Here is a 25605-nt window from a genome sequence, read left to right on the forward strand (position 1 = left end):
TGGTTTGCCCTGAAGACACAGGCATGGGCCAACTGTGTTGAGGTCCTTAAAGTAAACAGCTGGAAGCCACTACCAAAAAGTTTTGTTCTTCGCCCAACTCCACATTAATATCAAGGGCCACTGCTGGCCAACCTTTCAAATGCCTTCTGATCCCCTGACTCACCTGTCCAGGCCAGTGAATTATATAACAATGTTGCACACTGAAGTAGCTTAAATTTTCATTTAAACCTAACAGTCCAGAACTGCATTTTTCATTTCTAATACCTCTTTGAATAACACCTTTCTGTGCTTTTGTTTTGATTCCACTTTCTTTTACTGAATGATTTTCAATCATATTAACATAAATAGGGTTTGTTCAGAAAACCGTCCGGCTTTTTGCTGTCAGAACTCTGATCATAATACTGAGTTGATCTCATTCATCGATATTTTCACATGATCTCACAGATTTATGTCGATGCAAGATATTTCTCATTACAGGCAGGAAGCAAAAGTTTGAGGTTGCCCTCTGCAGCCTGATTACAACCTAAGTACAGTAAATAACAGATTATGATCTCTCAAGAATAATTGTTAGTTTTTGTACCTTGCAGATACATTTCCTCCCCTTCTGCAAACATCTCCTCGCATCTGGCACATCGTGCACAGTCTGGGTGGTAATGTTTTTCTCCTGCCTGAATAAAGAAAATTAGGTAGAACAGCATCAATTCAAAATATTAAAGTTCTTCAGGTTGGTTCAATTGTCAAATATTAAATATTCAAAAAATACTATCAGCAGGAATTTTCTCATAGTTTCTCAGGCGTAATTTCAGTAGTTTCCGCTATTCTTTTGATCAGTTCACTGTACTCTGAGTAGGAGAATCCCACCCCTACACCACACCCCCTGTAAATTACCAGTGCATGCCTCACGGTAAATATCAATTTTAATTTCCTTTGTGACATACTCAATCATTCTGCCCAGCCCCCACCCAAATTCTAACATTGTCTTCTACAGCACAATTCCAGATATAAAGTAAATCTGGGGACTGAGCAGGAGACATCCTATGAAGCCTCTCAACTGATCTGATGAATGAGTTCATCAGTTCTGATGAAAAGTCACAGACCTGAAACATTAACTCTATTTCTCTTTCCACATATGCTGCCAGACCTGCTGAGTACTTCCATCACTTAGTTTTATTTCAGAGTTTCAGCATCCTCAGTATTTCCCTTTCATATATTATACCTGATTGATGATATGGAGACCCTTGTTAATGTTGTGCTGTAGCTTATTAATGGAAGGTGCACTGACGGTCCACTGTGCTTAACGCAAATTCAAGGAACCGCGTCTCATCTTTTGACTAGGCACTTTACAGCCTTCTGGACTCAACATAGAATTCAATAATTTTAGATCATAACCTCTGCCCCCATTATTTTCCTTTTCTCAGTTTTTTTGCGGGTTTGTTTCTCACCCCCTCCCACAGTTTCTATCTTAAACCTTTTACTTTGTGTTCAGGCAGCTGCTACCCTGCCATTTACACTCATCCAGGCACATCTTTTGTTCTGATGAAAGGTCACAGAGCAGAAACGTTAACTCTGCTTCTCTCTCCACAGAAGCTGCCTGACCTGCTGAGTATTTCCAGCACTGTTTTTATTTCAGATTGCCAGCATCTGCAGTATTTTGCTTTTACAGCTTTTATTTGTTTGCTCGGCTTTGTACAATGAAATCTTTTATCATTTAATCTCTCCTGCCCTCCACCCCAACACAGATCTTGCCTTTTGTTCTTATTCACCCCTCCCCCCTTGCTCAAAACCTGTTACATTTCTACCCTTTGCCAGTTCTGATGAAAGGTCATCAACCCACTCTGTTTCTCTCTCCACAGATGCTGCCTGACCTGCTGAGTATTTCCAGCATTTTCTGTTTTTGTTTCTGCTTGGATTTAGTTGGTTGCTAGAGCTGCCAGCTCCAAAATGCAGGTATTACATAGGCAGTGGCAAACTCAAAGCAAACTTGCCAGATTCACTACGGGTTGGGAAACCCCAGTAAAAATGGAACCAGCACTCAACAAAAACTTATATGAAAACAAGCTTGGTGCTGGGACAGCAATTTATGTGACCAATCTGAGATTAGAAATTCATTATCCTGAAATAAGTCACTTGACAGCAGTCAAAAGGCAGACTTGCTTAGAATTACATTTATATCACAAGGAAACAGGCCATTCAGTCCAACCAGTCCATGTTGATGTTTAGCCTCCATGTGAGCACTAAACACAATATTAACACAATGCAACAAATCCAAATTACTCTCCTGAGAATGGCAGAATTAAACTACAGTCACAAAAGACAATCTTCTATATCTGCTTTTGATTTCAAATAAGGAAACTAATTCAATTTCCTTAAGGTACTGCTTTTATGTCTTTAACCAAAGCTATGATTTATTTAAATAGAATTCAGTCATAAATTAGAGGGAATAGAGTGTTCCCCAGTTCCCAAGCTTTAGCAATGGGTTCTAAATGCAGATTATTCCTGACACTTGGCCTTTTAGCCACTTTCTCTCAGCTTGTTTTGAGCAGAGCCATTCTCTAACACAAAGCACCTCCCTCCAGTGAATTGTTTCTTATTTAATCTCCTACAATATGCACCTTAATGTATATACAATAAAAAAAACTATACACTGCTACGGCCATTCTCAATGAAGCTCTATACTTCAAACAATCTGCAACATCCCATTATAAAGTCTGGTTCACTGAAACTTGTGCAGTTAGACTGCTCTGAGGATAAATATGGATCTTGCATTGAAAGTTGAGTTCATAATAGGGTTTATTGAAATATGCAAATTTGCAAGCCACTCAGGAGATATGTTAACAGGTGTTGAAAATAAGCAGATGCTGATGGATGGCCTGTATGTTTCCATCACTTTCTGCTTCTATTTCAGATTTCTAGAACTTTGTGGTTTTCTTTTTATCACTAAATTCTTCCTTGCACTTCAGCTTTTCTGCACACTCTCCTGAAAGCAGTGACTGATGTTGGAGTGTGGCTTCACAGGATCAATCAGTACTTTGTACTTTGCCTAAGTGGTTGAGCCCAGACACTGACGCCAGCAGTTTCCAAGGAGCTGCTCCCCCACTACTGTAACTTTGCCAGATTTGCAAAGGAAACCCCATTTTCGGCGAAATTATAATGGGAGAAGAGAAGCAGCTCTGAGGAAAGCCAGGGCTGAGTATCAACAGGCTATTCATCCATGAATCGGCAACAGAGTCATGTCCTCACTCGACTTATATGCATGATACATTCCAGCAGAGTTCTTGGATAGCGATCAGAAGTGGAAACTCTAGCTGATCATCTTCTCTCTAGACCAATGAAGCTAAGTTCAATTGAAGCACTAATAATGCTGTCTGATATCAGCTAATGTAGCGTGAACCAGGCACTAAATTTAGGATCTTATCTGTATAGCTCAATACAATATTCAGCATTGCTCTTAACTCAGTAAGCTATTGGACAAGAAGAGGAAAGAAGTTATTATTACCTATCCACTGAAAATACTGAAGAATGAAGTATAATTCAAACAAAGAGCCAGTCCTGTTTAAACAGTGGCACAGCAGTATTACAGCTGGAACCAGGAACTATAAACTTGGTTTTACCTTACAACCAATATTGGGCTGGTAGCTACATTGTAAGTGCACTATCAAGCTGTTACATAGAAAGCTAACTGTGTATTGGAAAGTATCTAAAAAGACATTCAAGTATAAGTCAAAACATGTTAATGTAGTATCATTGGTGAAGCTATACTTGGAATACTGAGATAAATTGTACGATTTAGTGTTCTCAATGTAGAATTTTGTTGGACATGCTAAGATCCACACCAGAAATTCTATATAGTAAAATTTATTCCATTTTATTTAGTCTTGGGTAAGAACATTAAAAAATGGCTGCATTTTCTGACAACGCAACCACAAGGCAGCACACTACTGGTACATGTGCCAATGCAGCCTCATCGACTGAAAGGTCTATGACATCTTGGACTGCTGCCAGTAATAGAAATGACGCTGCTCAATTTGACACAAAAAAAACAAATAGAACCCAAACCCTCTCACCCCTCAATGGCCATGATCGCTGCCTTCATTCCCCCCTCCCAGTACCCTGCTCTATCCCGCGATCACCGCTTCCCTTCACCATTCTCTCCCGCGCTTGACTGCTCGCCGTTCCCTCTCATCACTCGTTCCCAACTCGCGCCCGAAGAAACAGCAGGGGGGACGCGAGCAGGGTGTGAACGGGGAGGGGGGAAGCAAGCGGCGAGCAGTTGGGAGCAGCAGGAGGGAGCAGCGAGCAGATGGGCGCAGAAAGGACTGGGGAAGAGAAGCGGCAATTGAGGCAGCGATTGCAGGAGGGAGCGGGGTACTGTTGTGCTGGATGGAGGCAGCGATCGTGGCCATTGAGGGGTAGGGCAACTCTCGGATGTCATTACGTGGGGACGTTGCCGTGTGCATGTGTGGATTCATACTGGCAAGCTGGCAAATGTTCGGACGCACTGATGACGCTCTGCAGCATGTTCTGCACTGTCAGGAGACACTCCATTAAAAAACTGAAAAGTATTTAAGATTTTTAAATAAAAGACAGCTTATTTGGGCAGCATAGCAAAACAAAATCCTTGCAGACTATTCTGGATTCTCCCTGGATAGCTTATCTGGTTAAGCCAGAGAGAAAATAATCCAAATAGGCATAAAATCCCACATTCAACCCCCAATCTGTGCTGAGTTAACTTTCAGTTAGACGAATAGTCGGGACACTAGAATTGACCTTGGTGACCCTTAGCGTTTCCAAACCTTCAGGATTACCCTGGGGTCTCCAGGAATTAAAGATTCATCTCCAAGATACTGCTGCAAGCATTACAAGAGAAAAATCATAGGGGCAATAAAAATTGTGAACATTTTTGTGTACTAGTTATACAAGTATTGGTCAAAGGGGAAAAGGTTGTTTGACTGACAGTCAAGAACCATCTAATCGGGTAATGTTGAGTCTGCTCATTTTCCAGTTGGTGTGGGAACCAATGACAGGAAGGGTGTCGGGTAGGGTGGAGCCAGGATGCCATGTGATGACACATTCAGGAATATATCCAACTAGAGTTGGCAATGCTGGTGACCCGAAGCAACAGAGGCAAACAATGGTGTGGATTCTCATAGCTTCCACAACTTCCCATTCAATAGTTCTGACCAGAATTGTGTGTAAATGGGCAGTGGATGAGGGCTGATTTGGGGTCTTCTGTGAAACCTCCCATAGTTAAATATCTTGTTGACAATCATTTCCTCAGCTCATGCATGAAAAATGACTGTGTGGGTAAGGTACTGGAGAATGAACACTACCCATGGTACTGAAAGGAGTCAACACCTTCAGACATTGAGAGGAAGAGAGGAAAATTAGCTGTAAGAGGAGCTGAGAGGAACAATTTTCTGGAACCATTGCTTGTCCTTCCTCTTTCCCTTCCTTGTCTTAATTACTGTTTGCTTCTCAGGGAAACCTTTGAAATTGCGTGGAGCTGTTTGCCTTCTACAGTAACACGACTGGTCAGTCTGGAAACTGCAAAAGCAGAAATGACTTTCTGCATTCTCCTTTTCTACTGCAGTACTCTGATTTACCAGTAGTGTCACTGTAGAACAGTCATAACTGAAATCAAGTCGACAAACAGAAGCATCGGCCTGAATTTTAACGATCGGGCGGATGAATTGCAAACTGCAGGGGAGATATCTGGGTTGGCGACATGCATGGTCAGGCAGCTAGACTTCCTCAGTGATTTTAAGAGGAACAGCCAATTAAGGGTTGGCAGGCTGACCAGTTAATGATGGCAGGCGGGTCCTAGTGCCTAGTTAATTCCTAGTCCTAGTTCCTCTCCTTTCAGGTGAAGCAGCGATTTACTTGCACTTCTTTCAATGTAGTATACTGTATTCACTGCTCACAATCTGGTCTCCTCTACATTGGGGAGACCAAACGCAGACTGGGTGACTGCTTTGCGGAACACCTCCGCTCAGTCCGCAAGCAGGACCCTGAGCTTCCGGTTGCTTGCCATTTCAACCCTCCCCCCTGCTCTCATCTCTATCCTGGGCTTGCTGCAGTGTTCCAGTGAACATCAACGCAAGCTCCAGGAACAGCATCTCATTTACCGATTAGGCACACTACAGCCTGCCGGACTGAACATTGAGTTCAATAATTTCAGAGCATGACGGGCCCCACATTTTACTTTTATTTTTAGTTATTTTTTCTTTTTTACATTTTTTTTTTGTTTATTTCTTTTCATCTTAGTTTGTTCAGTTTGCTTACCCACTGTTTGTTTTCATGTTTGTACTTGCTGCTGTTCAATCTTCAGTCCGTTAACACCCTATCTGTACTGATGCTTTTTCTTTCAACACACTATTAACATATTGTTTGCCTTTGCTCCATGACCTTTTGGTCAGCTATGTGGCCTTGTCCAATCTACACCTTCTCCTTTGTTATCTCTTGCCCCACCCCCGCTTCACTTGCTTATAACCTTTGACATTTCTAATATTTGCTAGTTCCGAAGAAGGGTCACTGACACGAAACGTTAACTCTGCTTCTCTTTCCACAGAGGCTGCCAGACCTGCTGAGTGGTTCCAGCATTTCTTGTTTTTATTTCAGATTTCCAGCATCCGCAGTATTTTGCTTTTATTATATGGGTCTCATTCACCCTGGCTTCCAGGTCCCCATGGAGGAGGAAGAGCAGAGAAGGAGGGAGCAACAGAGACAGGCAGGGGCATGCCAGCAAATTGGGGCCCACAGGCAGGCCAGCTCTGGGAACAGGAGGCTCGAGAAGGTTGTAGAGGGGCACAGCAACAACCTCCAGCGTGAAGTTAGCCTCTGGAGCAGTTTTACTGGCCACATCTCAACTACCTGCAGATGTTCGAGTGACAGTATCACTGAAGACTGCCCCACTCCAGGGAGGCCGTCAATGATCGATGTGCCATGATGCAGGATGAACCAAGGCCCATGGGTCTTGATGGGCACCCAATGCCTGTAGTGCTGAAAGTCACCATGGGGCTAAACTTCCATGCCACTGGATCATTCCAGAGGTCCACTGGAGAGATGTGTGGAATCTCCCAATATGTGGTGAATTGCTGCATCAAGGAGGCCACCAATGCCATGTTCAGGGGGGCCAGTGACTATGTGTGGTTTCACACCGATGTAAACAGTCAAGCTGAGAAAGCTACAAAGTTCGGGGCCATCTCTGGATTCCTCCAAGTGCAGGGGGGTGACTGACTGCACACATGTGGCCATCAAGGCTCCCATGGAGAAGCCTGCTGCCTCCTTCAACCAGAAGGGATTCCACACCCTCAATGTGCAGCTGGTCTGTGACCACCACAAGAGGATCTTACAGATGCACGATTCCTGGGAAGCAGCCACGTCGCATACATACTAAGGCAGTCCCGACCTTCTCTGTGCCCCTGTGCGCATTCAGGGTTGGCTTCTTGGAGACAAGGGCTACCTACTGAGGACATGACTGCTGATGCCTGTGAGGAACCCGCACATGGATGCAGAGGAACATGAACACAAGAACTAAGAGCAGGAGTAGACCATGTGGCCCATCGAGCCTGCTCTGCCGTTCAATACAATTATGGCTGACCTTAGGCTTCAACTCCATTTTCTTGCCCTCTCACCATACCCCTTGATTCCCTAAGAGACCAAAAATCTATCTATCCCAGCCTCAAATGTATTCAACGATGGAACATCCACAACCCTCTGGGGTAAAGAATTCCAAAGATTCATAACCTTTTGAGTGAAGTAATTTCTCCTCATCTCAGTCTTAAATGATCGGCCCCTTATCCTGAGACTGTGCCCCCGTGTTTTAAATTCCTTAACCAGCAGAAACAATTTCAGGCTGGAATTTTTCATTGGGCTGGAGGTCCCATCCACCAGCCGAAAAGTTGGTGGCAAGCCCTCTTCTGCCAAACCTGGGGAGTAAGACTGGGATTTTTGCTCACCAGGCCTTTAATTGGTCTTAGGTGGGGCTTCCACCTCCTTGAGGCAGGAGGCCCCACCTAATGGAGCTGCTGACCAATCAGCAGGCAGGCAACACTTAGTCCCAGCAGTGCCGCTATGAGTGGCGGCCACTGCTGGGACTACACCTAGCCATTGCAAGCAAGATGAAAGACGGCCCCGGAACTAAGGTAAGTTTTAAGGGCCCGCTGGGGACAATCATTCTGGCCCCGATGAGGCAAGGTGCGCCAGATAGGAGTTGCGGGGGAGTGTTGTGCGTTGAGGGCAATTGAGGCTTCAGGGGGTGGGGGACAGGGTGCCCGATCAGGACGGCCCCCAACCAACCCGCAAGAAGGCCCCTTAGGTCAGCAAGCAGGGTTTTTGAGTCTTCTGCCGTTGGGTAGTGGCCCTTGAGTACCAGTTAATTGGCCACATAAGCGCCTTGACTGGCCTGGGGAGGGCGGGACATTTCTCACTGCCCTCGCCCCGTGTAAAATTGCAGTGGGGGTGAGAACAGCCCCCCACCTTCGTCACCAGCCCGCTAGTTTGTGGGGCGTAAAATTCCAGCCTCAGTGTCTACCCTATCCATCCCTTTCAGAATCTTGTATGTTTCAATGAGCTCGCCTCTTATTCATCTAAACTCCAGAGAATATAGGCCCAGTTTACTCAGTCTCTCATCAACCCCCTCATCCCAGGGACCAATTTAGTGAAACTTTGCTGTATCGCCTCCAATGCAAGTACATCCTTTCTTAAATGTGGAGACCAAAACTGCACACAGTCCTCCAGGTGTGGTCTCACCAAAACCATGTACAATTGCAGCAAGATTTCTTTATTCCTATACTCCAATTCCCTTGCAATTAAGAGCAACATGCCATTTGCCTTTCTAATTGCTTGCTGTACCTGCTTGTTAACTTTCTGTAACTAGTAAAGTAGATAAAGGGAAACCAGTAGACGTAGTATACCTGGATTTCCAAAAGGCATTCAATAAGGTGCCACACAAAAGATTAATAAGCAAGATAAGGGCTCATGGAGTTGGGGGTAATATATTAGCATGGATAGAGGATTGGTTAATGAACAGGAAGCAAAAAGTGGGCATAAACGGGGTTCCTTCTACAAGCACACGCAAGTCTCTTTGAGCATCAACACTTAAATGTTTCACACCTTTGAAAAAATATTCTGCTTTGCCATTTACAACCAAAGTGAATAACTTCACGCTTCCCTACATTGTACTCCATCTGCCATCTTGTTGCCCACTCATTTAACCAGTCTATATCTCTTTGCAGCCTGTGTCCTCCCCACAGCTTACCTTTCCACCCACCTTTGTATCAGCAAACGTAAATATATTACTCTGTCTCTTCATCGAAGTCATTATTATAGATTGCAAATAACTGAGGCCTCAGCACTGATCCTTGTGGCACTCCACTATTTACTGCCTGCCAATTTGAAAATGCCCCGTTTATGCCCACTCTTTGCTTCCTGTCCATTAACCAATCCTCTATCCATGTTAATATATTACCCCCAACTCCATGAGCCCTTATCTTGCCTATTAACCTTCCGTGTGGCACCTTATTGAATACCTTTTAGAAATCCATGTGTACCACATCTACTGGTTCCCCTTTATCTACACTACTAGTTACATTCTCAAAAAAGAAGAACAAAGAACAGTACAGCACAGGAACAGGCCATTCGGCCCTCCAAGCCTGCGCCGATCTTGATGTCTGCCTAAACTAAAACCTTCTACACTTCCGGGGACCGTATCCCTCTATTCCCATCCTATTCATGTACTTGTCAAGATGCCTCTTAAACGTCATTATCGTACCTGCTTCCACCACCTCCCCCGGCAGCAAGTTCCAGGCACTCACCACCCTCTGTGTAAAGAACTTGCCTCGCACATCCCCTCTAAACTTTGCCCCTCTCACCTGAAACCTATGTCCCCTAGTAACTGACTCTTCCACCCTGGGAAAAAGCTTCTGACTATCCACTCTGTCCATGCCGCTCATAACTTTGTAAACCTCTATCATGTCGCCCCTCCACCTCCGTCGTTCCAGTGAAAACAATCCGAGTTTGTCCAACCTCTCCTCATAGCTAATGCCCTCCAGACCAGGCAACATCCTGGTAAACCTCTTCTGTACCCTCTCCAAAGCCTCCATGTCCTTCTGGTAGTGTGGCGACCAGAATTGCACGCAATATTCTAAGTGTGGCCTAACTAAAGTTCTGTACAGCTGCAGCATGACTTGCCAACTTTTGTACTCTCTGCCCCGACCGATGAAGGCAAGCATGCCGCATGCCCTCTTGACTACCTTATCCACCTGCGTTGCCACTTTGTGACCTGTGGACCTGTACACCCAGATCTCTCTGCCTGTCAATACTCCTAAGGGTTCTGCCATTTACTGTATACTTCCCACCTGCATTAGATCTTCCAAAATGCATTTCCTCACATTTGTCCGGATTAAACTCCATCTGCCATTCTTTGTGTCGTCCGCAAACTTACTAATCAAACCAGCTACATTTTCCTCCAAATCATTTATATATACTACAAAGAGCAAAGGTCCCAGCACTGATCCCTGCGGAACACCACTAGTCACATCCCTCCATTCAGAAAAGCACCTTTCCACTGCTACCCTCTGTTTTCTATGACAGAGCCAGTTCTGTATCCATCTTGCCAGCTCACCTCTGATCCCGTGTGATTTCACCTTTTGTACCAGTCTGCCATGAGGGACCTTGTCAAAGGCTTTACTGAAGTCCATATAGATAACATCCACTGCCCTTCCTTCATCAATCATCTTTGTCACTTCCTCAAAAAACTCAATCAGATTAGTGAGACACGACCTCCCCTTCACAAAACCATGCTGCCTCTCGCTAATAAGTTCGTTTGTTTCCAAATGGGAGTAAATCCTGTCCCGAAGAATCCTCTCTAATAATTTCCCTACCACTGACGTAAGGCTCACCGGCCTATAATTTCCTGGATTATCCTTGCTACCCTTCTTAAACAAAGGAACAACATTGGCTATTGTCCAGTCCTCTGGGACTTCACCTGTAGCCAATGAGGATACAAAGATTTCTGTCAAGGCCCCAGCAATTTCTTCCCTTGCCTCCCTTAGTATTCTGGGGTAGATCCCATCAGGCCCTGGGGACTTATCTACCTAATGCTTTGCAAGACACCCAACACCTTCTTTTTGATAATGAGATGACTGAGACTATCTACACTCCCTTCCCTAAGCTCATCATCCACCAAGTCCTTCTCTTTGGCGAATACTGATGCAAAGTACTCATTTAGTACCTCGCCCATTTCCTCTGGCTCCACACATGGATTCCCTCCTCTGTCCTTGAGCGGGCCAACCCTTTCCCTGGTTACCCTCTTGCTCTTTATATATGTATAAAAAGCCTTGGGATTATCCTTAATCCTGTTTGCCAATGACTTTTCATGACCCCTTTTAGCACTCCTGACTCCTTGCTTCAGTTCCTTTCTACTGTCTTTATATTCCTCCAGGGATTAGTCTGTTCCTAGCCTTCCAGCCCTCACGAATGCTTCCTTTCTCTTTTTGACTAGGCTCACAATATCCCGCGTTATCCAAGGTTCCCGAAACTTGCCAAACTTATCCTTCTTCCTCACAGGAACATGCTGGTCCTGGATTCTAATCAATCGGCATTTGAAAGACTCCCACATGTCAGATGTTGATTTACCCTCAAACAGCCGCCCCCAATCTAAATTCTTCAGTTCCTGCCAAATTTTGTTATAACTAGCCTTCCCCCAATTTAGCACCTTCACCCGAGGACTACTCTTATCCTTATCCACAAGTACCTTAAAACTTATGGAATTATGGTCACTGTTCCCGAAATGCTCCCCTACTGAAACTTTGACCACCTGGCCAGGCTCATTCCCCAATACCAGATCCAGTACTGCCCCATCCCTAGTTGGACTATCTACGTATTGTTTCAAGAAGCCCTCCTGGATGCTCCTCACAAATTCTGCCCCATCCAAACCCCTAGCACTAAGTGAGTCCCAGTCAATATAGGGGAAGTTAAAATCACTAATAAATTTGTCAAACAGGATTTCCCATTAGTAAAACCATGTTGACTTGTTCTAATTATACTGTGCTTTTCTAAGTGCATTGTTAGGACTTCCTTAAGAATAGTTTCCAGCAATTTCCCAACAACTGATGTTTGGCTAACTGGCCTGTAGTTCCCTTTTTTCTCTCCGCCTCCTTTCTTGGAAAGCGGTGTAACGTTTGCCAACTTCGAATCTGATGGGACTGTTCACGAATCTAAGGAATTTTGGAAAATAGTAGCTAGCACATCCACGATCGCTGCAGCTATCTCTTTTAGAACCCTAGGATGTAGGCCATCAAGTCCTGGGGATTTGTCAGATTTTAGTGTCTTAAGTTTCTCCAATATATTTTTCTGCTGATATTAATTTCCTTAATTTCCTCACTCTTTTTAGCCACTAGGTTACCGTGTATTTCTGGTATGAAATTTATATCTTCAACTGTGAAGACAGACACAAAAAATTTGTTCAATGCCTCTGCCATTTCCTCCTTCCCCATGATAATTTCTCTGGTCTCTGCTTCTAAGGGACCAACAGCTACTACTTTAGCTACTCTCTTCCTTTTCATATACCTATAAAAGCTCTTACAAACTTTTTATAGTGCTGGCTTGTTTACTCTCATTCTATTTTTTCCTTTTATCATCAATGTTTTGGTGGCCCTTTGCTGTTTTCTAAAACACCCTCAATCTTTTTTGCAACATTGTAAGCCTCTTCTTTTCATATACTATCCTTAACTTGCTGAATGAGCCACAGATGGGTCTTTCTTGCTGTGTTTTTGTTTTTCAAAAGATACAACACTTGCCACGGGTCAACCCAATCAACCATTGAGCAGGTCAGTGATCTGCTCAAGATGAGAATTTAGGTTCCAAAATTGATCCTGTGCCGCCCTTCAGTATGCCCCGGTGAGGGTCTCTCATATTGTCGTAGTCTGCACAGCACTACACAACTTGGCATTACAGAGGCGCAAAGCATTGACCAGTGAGGATATCATGCAGCGAGATACCTCCTCTGCTGATGAGGATGCAGAGGAGGATGCTACCCAAGCAGTTACAGTTGAAGAGCTCCAGGCACTGCATGAAAGGCGCCATGAAATATGTGCAGAAGAGGCATGAGGCACCTTTATAAATTCACATTTCCTTTGAGCTTTACCAGCTTCTGAAACCACAACAATAAAGCCTTACCATTAAACAGGCCTTGTTGTCGTATCCATCGTCCTGTACTTCAGTACCCAGGTGCAGGCTGCAGAGTGACAAAGCTGAAGCTTTGCGTGCTCGGGTTTAGCTCCCTCGCTACCAGGTTTGCAAGGAACTTCCAAAAGGAATCCACAACAGAAAGGAAAGGAGACGTACTGAGTGAACGACATATTTTAATTACACGTAACAACCATCAGAACAAATCCCTTTCTGACAACGTTATCACGTGATCCTTTAATTGCATCTATGTACTTTTCTTAACTCGTTTGCGGGTACTCCTACATGGTGCTCCCCCTGTGCTGTCAGCTAAGGCAGAGGCAGGCTACTGACCTTGCTGCCCCCTGGCTTGGGATGGCCTTGGCTGCCGCCCTGTGGCTACCTGAGGCCGAGTGGGCCTGGAACACTGAGGACCTTCCAAAAAGGTGCAGGGACAACCTCAATCAGCAGGGATGATGGAGTCGCTGGCGTCACAAGCAGAGGAACTTCGTAGCCACTGTCCGCACCAGGTGAACCTTGAGAGGAACCCCCAGATGCGAAAGACAGCCACTCCTCCCCCTTCATAAGGCAAACATGTACCTCCATGATGACCTGAGAGGGACTTGGACCTGGTGGAGATTCCATGTGCCTCGTCCCCCTCACACCTTACCATTGCTGCATCAAGCTCATGGGCAAAGCGATATTGCGCAGGTTATCATGCATCTCCAGCAGTCACTGATTGGTCTGCTGGACCTGGCTCTCCATGAGAGTTGCCAATCTCTCAATGGAGGAAGCCAGACGTGTAATCGGCAGAGACAGTGCAGCATCCAAGACCTGGATGGACTCCTCCATCGTCCGCACTTGGTTATGCAAAGCCTTTGGCATCTCTGCCAGATGTTGCCTGACCTCTTGCTGCAGTTGCAGCATTTCCTGTGTTGCCGCCGGCACCAGAGGCACATCATCAGCCTGTGCCACAGCATGGGTTTGGCTTCCCACAGTCCTCCGACTGCCAGTGGCCTAGGCTGTCACAGCCTCTGTCAACCACCCTGGCACGTCCGTGCTGTGCTCACCATGTTGCGTGCCCATCTGTAAACGCGCGTGGCGACCTACCAAGATGAGAGTATCTGTGTTGGTGGAAGATGCGGGGGAAATATGTGATGGTGGACCCTCTGAAGCTGCCTCCTCCTCAGAGGTGGCCAACTGTCCCAAGCCTCTTGAGCTCCTCTCTCCTCTTGGTTACCTTGACCTACATGAGAAATTATTGAAATAGGATTAGTGTGTGCCCATCTCTCATTCATACCACCCCAAATGAAGCCCTCCATTGCTACCCTGAGGATTACATGTGCTACATGGATCTTTGGTACCAGAGACACACTTGTGCCCCGTGAGATGCGCACTCACTCTCTTGGGTGTGTACCCCTGTCTCCCTATCAGCTATGGCACAGCCGCCTTGTCGTTCTGCCAGTTCCATGGCCTCCTCCCTCCACTGATGTAACGACACGAAGATAAGGAACTCTGCTGCCGGTCTTCGCACACTCCCTCCTGTTGTTGGCCGTCTTTTCCTGCAGACACAATGAGGGACAAGGTTAGTTTGCCAGCGGGTAAAAGCCTCAGACCTCTTCTGATGATCCAGCGAGCCTTGATGGGGGCTCACATATACCTCCTGCAATGGCCACTCACGAGGGTCTATGCAGGGGAATGTGTTGACAGATGGGCAACTCTAACCGAGGTACAGCTGTGATTCTACAACACCAATGCCACGGTGGGGTGATTCCACCCCCCTCTCCAGCAAACAATTTATCTTGCTCTGATACAAGCTGGGGGCAAAGGGTTGTAACTGAATGGATCACTCACTTTGACAGACCGGATGAGGTCATTGACCCTTATCCAGCACTGGATCCAAATCCACGGGGTGACCCCACAACTGCTGACTTCCTCTGCTATCTCTGTTAGGGTTGTTTGGTCAGGTGAGTTGCTGTCCTCCCCTTCCTAGGGAAGAGGACCTCCTGTCTTTCTCTTGCAACCCTGAGCAGATTCAGGAGGGAAGCATCACTGATCCGGGGTCTTTCTACAGCCATTTTGCTTGCAGGCTTGCAAAACGATACCTTGCATTCCTGAACGCAGGAACTCCCTGGATGAAACAAGCAGTCAGGCAGGGGCTGTCAGCCTTTTAAGTATGGTGCCTGGATCTTCTGTGGCGTCTCTTGATTCGCTGCCTCCGTCCTCTGATTGGACAGCCCCCACGACTCCTGATCCTTAATTTGCCAGCCATTGCTCAATCGCTTTCAGCCGGCCATTGATTGTCCCAACGGATGCCACACCCGCTTCCAGTCCCTGCGGCCTCGACATAAAATTCAGTAGCATCTGTGTGGGCCTTTAATGCCACTGCAAGCTCCTGATCAAGCGGAGGCACCAGGACTTGGTTGAAAGAGCAACTGTTTCACTTAAATCATGTCTCTACAGCAGGTACAGCAGCAGATGAAGAGACGAAGGCTCCTGCTACAGCAGAAAGCTCAGAGGATGTAACGCCATCTCAAGACAATGTGTCACTTTATTCCTCCACCAGCGCAGATGCACTCACATAGGTGTGCTTTTCTGCGGGTGTAGAACGGGTGGCACAATCTGGTGAGCACTGCACAGATGCAGAGGAGGAGGTAGCTGCGCCCACTCCCCTCAAGCTGGGGGCAAAGGAGTGAGCAGAAGCCCATTGATGCTTAGCTTCATGCAGATGGTGAGCCTCGAGTATCATCAGCACAGCAACAGATGCTACAGCAGCAGCAAATATGTGAGCATCTGTTGGGGTTTTCAGAGGCACTGCAGTCCCATGTGCAACCGATGGATGAGTCCATCCATGCCTTGAGTTACTCTTCCATTACTCTGGCACGTGAGCGCTTGGAGTCCTCCATTGAGAAAGTAGCAAACTACATGGAGACACACATGGAGCACAGCACCAAATGGATGCAGGGGGTGCGCAAAGACCTCCGTAGCATGGCCTCATTGATGAGCTCTATGGACCGATGGGTGGCCAGCCACACATCCTGCCCGCCCCTATTAGCAGAAGCTGAAACACTCCAGGCAACCACAGGAGTGCATGTGGGGCCTGAAAAGGCAGAGGAGGGGAAGGTTGAAGGCAATGGGGCTCCTCTCAAGGCTGAAGGCAGATCATCAGCCCCTCTGATGGTGACACCAACGCTGTATGCTGGTCTGATAACTGAGGCAGCCCCTGAACAGATGCAGGTCGCCCCGAATGCGCCAGGCCCAACAGGGCTCAGACACCCAGGAGGTCGCAAGCCACGACCATCTAATGCACCAGAGCAAGAAAGGCAGCAGCCTGCCCCCACATCAGCTCCAGGCACAGGGAGAGCACCCTGTAGAAGTAACCGTAAGCAAGCAGGTACTAGCACTAGAGGTGCACTGGGTGACAATAATTTGTTAAGTGCAGAAGCTTTTAATATTGAATGAAAGTTCGTGACATTCAATGTATAATGAGTCGTGTATTTTAATGCAACAGTTGACAGTGACCAAATATGGAATCAAATAGATGGACGGTCTGTAAAAGTGAGCGCCTCATATGCACCTGTGTTGACAGAAGGCTTTGGCATATAGTGCTGATGGATACAGAGAGATGCTAATGGTTTCTCATGAAATGTCAGTAAGGCCACCTCTGGGGCAGAACTTCTTGGTTCGGAGGCCCCTTGCACTTGTCCTTATGTAAAGCGTCTGCTGATCACAGAGTTGCAAATCTCCTTGCCACGCATGTCCCTGTGCTGTGAGTTGAGCCTTGCGGTGCCACCTTCATCGGCTGGCACCAGTTGAGGCAGCTCATGCTCATCCCCCTCCTTTGAGGATGCAGCTCGCTCAGTGTCTTCCTCTGGCTCCAGCGCTACTCCCCTCTGGAATGTCAGGGGGTGCAATGCACAACAGATGACAATGATGCAGGGGACCCTTGAGGGTAAGTATTGCAGGGCTCCCCCAGATCTATCAAGGCATCTAAACATCTTCAAAGGCCAGTGGCTTGCTCGATGGTGGCCCTTGTGTTGGGGTTGTGTATAGAGGTCAGAAGCCATGACTTCATTGCAAGCCCCTTGTCCTCAGTATCCAGCCATAAAGGCATTCGGGTGGCCTGAAGAGCTGAGGCAATTGGGACTATCTAAGGATGTAGGAGTCATGGCAGCTTCCCAGAAACCTTGTGCACATCTGCATGATCTGCTTATGGTAGTTGCAGGTGAATTGAACATTCAGGGAGTGGAACCTGTTCCTGTACACAAAGGTCCTGGCTGAGGGAGCCTTGATTGCCACATGAGTAAAGTCAATGACCCCCTGCACCTGGAGAAATCCAGCAGTGGCCTTGAAGCCAACTGCTCTCTTGGCCTGACTGGCCTGATCGGTTGTGAACTTGATATATTGTTCAGCCCGATGGTACATGGTATCCGTGACCTCCTTTATGCAGCGATGAGGCACTGACAAAGATGCCACATAAATCTCCAATCGCTGGAACAAATGACAGGCGAAAAGATTGAGTGCCAATGCCACCTTTAAGGCTACAGACACTGTGTGTCCGCCACTTCCCGTTGGTATCAACTCCTACTCCAGCATACCACATAGCTCCTGCACCAGCCTGCAGACAGCTTCACAATATGGCTGCCAGTTCCCTCCACAGTAGGTGAGCCTCTGAGCCTCCGTGCACCCCATGTGCCATTGGTAAAATATGAAAAAAAAAACAGGAAAAATACCTGACAATTGGCTTTTTAACAACCTTAATTACCTGCCCACCACTGATCCATCCTGCTGCCAGCATTTGGTAAAATTGGTCAGCAATGGGAACACGTCGGGGAGCTGGCCCGACACCGGCCTACGCCAATTTACTGCCCCACCTCCATTCCTACTGCCACAGGGCTGGTAAAATTCTGCCCATAATTGCAGAAAGCATAAGATAGTATGACGTAAGGCAGGTCATTTGGCCTAGCAAGCCAAACCCTTCCATAGATTATGGTGCTGGTGCCTCTAAGGCCCAAGATGCTCTAAGACTTCCTCTTCTCTTTTTGGTCTGCACCCAGTTGCATCCTCCACATGCATCCAGTAAAAGCTCTTCTTATTTAAATTATGTTGGACAGTTGTGCTCTATGTACATTGTACGTCTGTTGTGCTATGCTCACGGTTCCTGTCAGCACAAGGAGAGGAAGATCCATAGTGCAGGCTCACATACGTCATAGGTCAAGTTGAGCAGTGACAAAATGTTCAATGGGGGTGGTGGGGGTGTCTCTTTTCCTAATTTGAATAGACTATTGGCAAATGAGAAGCTTACCAAGACTGTTTGGTCTGTAGCACACTTGGCTGGACAGTAAAAATCTGGCAAAGTGGCAGCTCTTAAAGGACTGCTGCTTTCCATGAAAGAGCTGTGGTTTTGCAAGAAAGGTGTTCTGGTTGTTCACAATGACACAGCAGAGACATGTGTGCAACCTCTCTTACTTGGATGCTGAAGATTTGGTGGCCTTGCTGCAGGTGATATACCAAAGAAGGGTGGCCCATTTTAGGGCTATAAACCATCCTCCTGGAAAGCTTAGGAGCCAGGTGAATGGAGGGAGATCAGCAACTACCTCAGCAAGGATATTGTGGCTCTTAGGAAGGTGCGGAGAAAGATAGAAAGGATAATCCTAGGCGAAGATTACTGAGCTGTGAAGATAAACTTGACATTTCAGCTTGAATTTGCTAGCAGGATTTAAAATTAGAAAAGATTTGATCCAGATATTTCAAATTATTAAAAGGGAAAAAAAGAACATGAAAGTAAATAGTACGTTTGAGGTAATAGGGACTGGGTAGACCTAGAGACCAGTGGAAAATGAAGAACATGATTTTCAGGGTTAGGGATGCAGCTCAACGCTTCCCCGGCCCCATCACGTGCACCTGAAAACCACCAAAACCTGGGTGTTAACAAATGGGTAAAATCCAGGTCTGGGCATTCAGATTGGGGGAGGGGGAAGAAAAAGAGGAAAATGGCGGAGGAGGAAAAATAGAAGCACTGTTAAATTTTTAAAAAATTGCAGCATATGAATTCTTACCTCCAATACTCTGCCAGTAATGAATTTCGTGCAGCGCTCACATTTGATACCAAACTGAGAATGGTAATCAGCCTCACAGTAAGGAGCCCCATCCCTGCATGAAGGAGACATATAGTAGTACGTCACTTATAACATTATTGCTCAGTTTCAAAATGGGCTTGACACTGCAATATAACTTGCAACCAAAACATTACTAATTTCTGATATTTTTCAGCTCTCAGGGTGGCATTTGCAGTAGTTGCACAAATAGCAAGAGAATGCCTCAATAATTAGGACAGGTGATTTGCTGTGGCACAACCTCCTCCAACCCTATATCCCAGCCCATCCCAGTCATTCATTTTTCCTCTCTGAAGTTCATTAGAATAAAAGAGCTATAAATGTAAGTTACTGCTGTTGACTCTTACTGAAACTTTTAAGGAAAAAATAACTTCTTAAATCTGATAAGTGGAGAATGGAAGCCCAACGTTTAATAAGACACATGATTTGTGGCAACAAATATTTTGCTCATAAACTAGCAATTTTCTGAGTGATGTTTTTAATAGAAAACTGCCATACCAGCACAGCAAATTGTACTTCATGTGTAAAGCGTAGACATGCATAAAGTCTAAACATGTGTAGTACCAAATCACTAGCTCTGCCTATTGATGACTTCTGTTATTATTTGCGTAACTGGAATTAATGACAATAATCACAGTTAAAGTGTGCACAGCAGAAAGTTTTGTTGTCAGATATGCAGAAAGCAAGCATAGGAACATAGAAACAGGAGTAGGCTGTTTAGCCCTTCAAGCCTGTTCTGCTGTTCAATAAGATCATGGCTGTGCCACATACCTTCTTTTGTTCATTATCCCTTAATACCTTTGATTAACAAAATTCAATCAATCTCAGTTTTAAAATTAACAATTAATCTAGCATCAATTGTCATTAGCGGAAGCAAGTTCCAAACTTCTATTACCCTCTGGGAGTATTTTATGGAGATGACAGGGGTCTCAGCCGCCGGGTGCAGATCTGGCAAGAGACCTGCGTTGCCTCCTGATGGAAGGCCCATCAGTATTACATACCAATCAGGCAGTTGAGAGATCACCAGCGGGCCTCGCATGGGATCAGGACCCCAGGGGTGGGATGTCCTGTCCACCGAGAGCCACTGGGCAATCAGAGACTGGCAGCTCTTTTGCTCAGCAGCACCACTGTAGAGGCAGAGGCTGCTGCAGGAAAGACACTCACCCAAGGCCTGGATCACAGAGCGACCCTGGTCAGAGGGGAGTGATGGCGGGAGGAGTTTTGCAGGGTGGGGTTCGTGAGGGAGGGGGCTGTACGTCGGTCAGCAGCAAAGGGAAAGGGGTGGCTCTCAGCAGGGCCTCCATTCCCGATGTTGGGTCCCTCAATCAGGCACTAAAAGCCTTTGAATGAGGGAATCCCCCGCCAAGGACTTAAATCGGGGTGCAGGCGGGGTCCCCACCTGCCACCACCCCGCCCGATTAAATGCCATTCCCGCCTCCAAACTCACCACAGGGGAGAGCAAAAAATCCAGCCCTTTCTGTGTAGAAGTGTTCCTTAATTTCACTCCTAATTTTTAGACTATGCCCCCTCGTCCTAGATTTCCTAACCAGCAGAAATGTTTTTTCTCTATCTAACTTCTCGGTTCTCCTTAATATCTTAAAAACTTCCATCAAACACCCCTTAAACTTCTAAATTCAGCAAAATGATGACAGTTCAAATGTGCAGCATGAAATTAGTTATTTGGTCCCTCAGACTGAGTGGCGGGTCTGGAATGCCCTCCGAGGCCACCATTCCCTAAATATTATATATTTGACGACAAAAATTATGCAGAGCATATATCTGGTATAATAATGTTTTATATAAACTCAGGGCTATCATTTAACTTTTAATAGCAGTCTCTCAACAAGCTTAAAAGCCTGTCCCCAACTTATTTGTCTGCATAATCACACAAATCACACAACTATTTCATGGGACAGTGAACATAAAGATAAAACTAGAAATAGCAATGACAACACATAATCCAGGTAAAACATGATAGATATTTACTATCAGCAAACATTGTACTAACACAAAATACTTTACAGCAGAAATATGTTTGCATCCACACAAGAACTGAAATTGGGGGCTGGATTTTGTTATCGTGGTGTGAGTCTCGCTGACAGGCCTAAAAGCAGCAGTCGGTCAGGCTCAGGGCTGCATCTTGTCAGCGGTAGTCAATTAAGGATCCTATAAAGGAGTCCTCTCACCCTCAGTGGCTGCAGTCAATTGGAGGGGCAGCAGCTCAACAGCCTCAGCAGTGTCACTGGGAGCAGTAGCCACTGCTAGGAGTGCACCTGGAAGATGACGACGTCAATGTTTGGCGCCCTCAGAACCAATTGGGGTCTAGGGGCTCCAGGGCCAGTCAGGCAGATCCCAGTGACGGGGTGGGGCTGTGGGGTGGGGAAAGAGAGGTTGATGAGGATAGGTAGCACTGTTGCGAAGGGGGCAGCCACTGCTGCTAGGGGGCCCCTCCATGGCCAATGAGTGCCCAAATAAGAGGGCATCCCCCCCCACCCCCTACAGAGCCTGCTGGGAGGCCACCAGGGTTTACCTGGAGTTTCCCCATAAGGCAGAGGGTACTCCCACCTACCGCTGATAAAATGCCAGCAGCAGAAGGAAGAGGCCCTTAATTAACCACTTAACTGGCAGAAATGGCCTCTGGCAGGAAGGCTGTACTACACCTTCCCCGCTGCTGGCAAGATGGCATGACTACAGTCACTCCACCTTCCCTTGCTATTTTATGGGCCCCCACGACCTCCTAGCCCCTCCCCAAAGGGCTGGTAAAATTCAGCCTTGAGTTTTGGAGCTGAATCTAGGGTTTTGCTCAATTAATATTCTTCTTTCTTATGGGTCAGTTTTTTTTCCCATCACATTCAGCACATGGGGAAGTTTCTGATGGTGCTAGAAGACCTCAGTATTTGTGTAAACAGCTGCAACATTCTGATGAAAGATTATTGCAAAAGGTGTTCTTGAAAGACCAAGATTTCCCCAGATATTGGACATACACCTATCAATAAAACCTACCCTAATAATAGCACTTACAATCTGAACTAAGCTCCACTGCTAAACCTGGAAAGTTTAACGATTTGAGGAGTAAGGCATTAATGCATAATTTTAGTGCGCTGACTTTTTAATGAAAAGCTGCCCAAAAAAATTATACCTGAAATATTGGAAAAAGTTACAGCAAAAAAAAAAATTCCAAGGAGAATTATTCTCATCTAACAAACTTTCTTTTTTGCTTTCTCTCTTCATTTATTCCAAGTTTCTGTGAATCAAACAGGAAATGATCAGAGTAATTTTCAACTTTGCTGTCTGAGCAGTAATCTGGTGGTGCAGATCACCCACCCATTGTAAACTGATTTGAAAACTGGAATGGAAACCAGGTGGGTTCTGGAAACAAGTGGACAATCAGCTTTGCCAGTTTACTGCCTAGGTGGTCAAGTTGAAAATTAGTCCCAATAAGTCTCTTAGTATATTTTATTTTAAATGTAGTTCATGTGGCCACTTCATTATACTATCTTAATGTTGTGCTCGTTATATAGATACATCCCCAAAACAGCTTGCCATCACAACCACCTCTAGAATTCACCTACCGTCACTAATCTCTATTCTCTATTAATGTTAATCCATTATAATGTCAAATATGACAACATTTTGATGAAAGGTTTACACTTGAAACATTAACTCCTCTGATCTCTCCAGAAATGCCAATTGACCTGCTCAGTGTTTCTTGCATTTCCTGTTTTTGTTTCAGATTTAGAGAATCTACAATTTTTTTGTTCCAATTAAATTCTAGTTTTGAAAACATTCACTCCTCCTACAACCTGTGGAGAGAGAAAGAGTTAGCGTTTCAGGTCGATGACCTTTCATCAGAACTGGAAAAGTTATAAATGTAATAGATTTTAAGTAGTTGAAATGAGGGAGGGTGGAAAGAGAACAAAAGGGAATGTCTGTGATGGGGCCGAAGACAGGAGATCTTAAATAACAAAAGAGTTAGTAGGGCAGAGCCAAAAGTAGTAATAATGGGACAAGTAAAGTGATAAAAGGTGTATCCAGAGGAGGTTTGAATGGAAGATTAATGAACAGCTGCCATCCAAAAGCAAAAGAAAAGTAAAAAAAAAAGAAGATTAAGGCCAAAACATGCAAAGAAAAGGAACCAAAATGGGGGTAGAGATTACAGTCTGAAATTATTGAACTCAATGTTGAGCCCAGAAGGCTGTAAAGTGCCTAATCGCAAGATGAGATGTTGTTCCTCGAGCTTGCGTTGAGCTTTTCCACCTTCAGCAGGATGCTTCCACCAAAAAGATCTTCCCCTCCCCTCCCCTTTTAGCATTAAAAAGGGACCATTCCCTCTGTGATACCTCACTCCCCTATCATTCCCAATAGCTTGTTCCCTTCCCATGGCACCTTTCTATGGAAGCACAGGAGATGCAATATTTGCCCTTTTACCTCCACTGTCCTCATTGTTCAAGGCCCCAAACACTCCTTCCAGATGAAACAGTGAATTTATGTGTACTTCTTTCAATTTTTTATACTGTATTCGCGGCTCACAATGTAGTCTGCTCTATAATGGAGAGACCAAAGGCAGATTGAGTGACCACTTTGCGGAACACCTCCAGTCAGTCTGCAAGCACGACCCTGAGCTTCTGGTGGCCTGCCATTTTAATTCTCCACCTTGCTCTTACACTGACGTTCCTGATCTTGACCTACTGCAGTGCTTCAATGAAGCTCAATGCAAGCATGAGGAATAGCACCTCATATTCCGATTTGGCACTTTACAGCCTTCTGGACGCAATATTGAGTTCAACAATTTCAGACCGTAATCTCTGCTCCCCATTTTTGATTCCTTTTCTTTGCACGTTTGAGCCTTAACCTTGTTTTTGCTTTTGGACGGCAGCTGTACATTATACTGTCATTGACTCCTCCTCTGGATACATCTTTTGTTTCTTTACTTGTCCTATTACTAGTCCCTTTGGTTTGCTTCACCAACTCTTTTGTTATTTAATGTCTCCTGTCTTCTGCCCTATCACAGACCTTCCCTTTTGTTCTCTTTCCATCCTCCCCCATTTGAACTACTTAAAACTATTACATTTCCACCTTTTCCCACAGATGAAAGGTCATTGACCAGAAACATTAACTCTGTTTCTCTCTCCACAAATGCTGCCAGACCTGATGAGTATTTCCAGCATTTTCTGTTTTTATTTCACTCCTCCTAGTTCAATTCCTTTTCTTTCTGTCTTTCTTCTCAACCAAGGGAATAGATTTCCACAGTGCATAAAGTGCAACAAAATCGTAACCATATTGTTTGCGAATGGGTCAATATTTTATTTCTTGTAAATAGCCCACAGAATACATTCCCCACCCCACCCCCTACCACAATAGGGGAATGCAGACGTTTTATAACATTTCTTTTTCTTACAGTAACAGTTCACGAGTTAAGATTTTCAGTGCTTAAAACCACTAAGAAAGGTATGCTCACTAAAATGTTCAAATGCATTCAGTTTGTTGTTTTCAGTCCGCTAACAAAGTCTCTCTGTGACGGAGTTTAAAATTGGCCTGAGTTGAAATACCTTCTGACCTTATAAATACGGATAGAAGAAATGTCAATATTATCCCTTATATTCTTGGTATCATCTTTACAGGCCTGTCCGAAAAGCTTTTATGAAATGATTGTTTTTGCTGGGATTGATGACATGGGCTACTCCTTTTTCTTTGGTGTTATGGTTGTACTTTCCAAAGCTTGCAGAAATTCAATGTCAGTGCAAAAGCAAGGCAAATGATTTTTTGTGTATCTCGCACTTCCAAACCAATAACAGTTACTGCTCCTCTTTAGAACATCTTCCATTGTCTCAGACAGGCAGCACTGGAAAAAGGTTGACTGTCACTTTGAGCAGAGTACTAGTAAAATATTAAAACAGGATCTTGGCCAGACATATCTTTGATTACTGATGATATTTCATTATTAACATTTCAGCATGTGACAGCCACTCATTTTCTAATTATTTTCCCATCTACAAAAGATTGTTAATGCATGGAAGAGGGTACTTTTGTTGACTATGGTAATTTAGAAACTCTTAATAAAAAAAAACTGTCCAATCTAAGCTGCAAAATCACCAGCCTGTCACTAGACTGTTATCCATCATGTCACAATAGTAATCCAAGGATGTTTCTGAGAGAGACAAAGCCTTCAGCACAAGTTCAATTGAGGTTTATTTCTCAACCAGCTAATTAACACTCATAACTAATTCAACTGCATGATTTAGTCACCAATATGTCATACATATAACATTTCAGAGCACAATATAGAGTGTTTGGATATAGTGCTCTGCAATTTTATTAAAAG

General features: G+C 45.1%; 1 protein-coding gene across 1 annotated transcript in view; it reads right to left on the reverse strand.

Moving 5' to 3' along the window:
- The window catches only part of ablim2 (actin binding LIM protein family, member 2), a 444286-nt gene that overhangs the window by 213878 nt on the left and 204803 nt on the right, over positions 1-25605 (reverse strand). The window contains exons 6-7 of the mRNA XM_068019832.1: positions 19227-19320; positions 581-668 (exon numbers count right to left, since the gene is read on the reverse strand). Of these exons, the coding sequence (XP_067875933.1) occupies positions 581-668; positions 19227-19320 (182 nt within the window). The remainder of the gene's footprint in view (positions 1-580; positions 669-19226; positions 19321-25605) is intronic.

Source organism: Heterodontus francisci, chromosome 1, assembly GCF_036365525.1.
Source record: "Heterodontus francisci isolate sHetFra1 chromosome 1, sHetFra1.hap1, whole genome shotgun sequence".
Lineage (NCBI taxonomy): Eukaryota > Metazoa > Chordata > Chondrichthyes > Heterodontiformes > Heterodontidae > Heterodontus > Heterodontus francisci.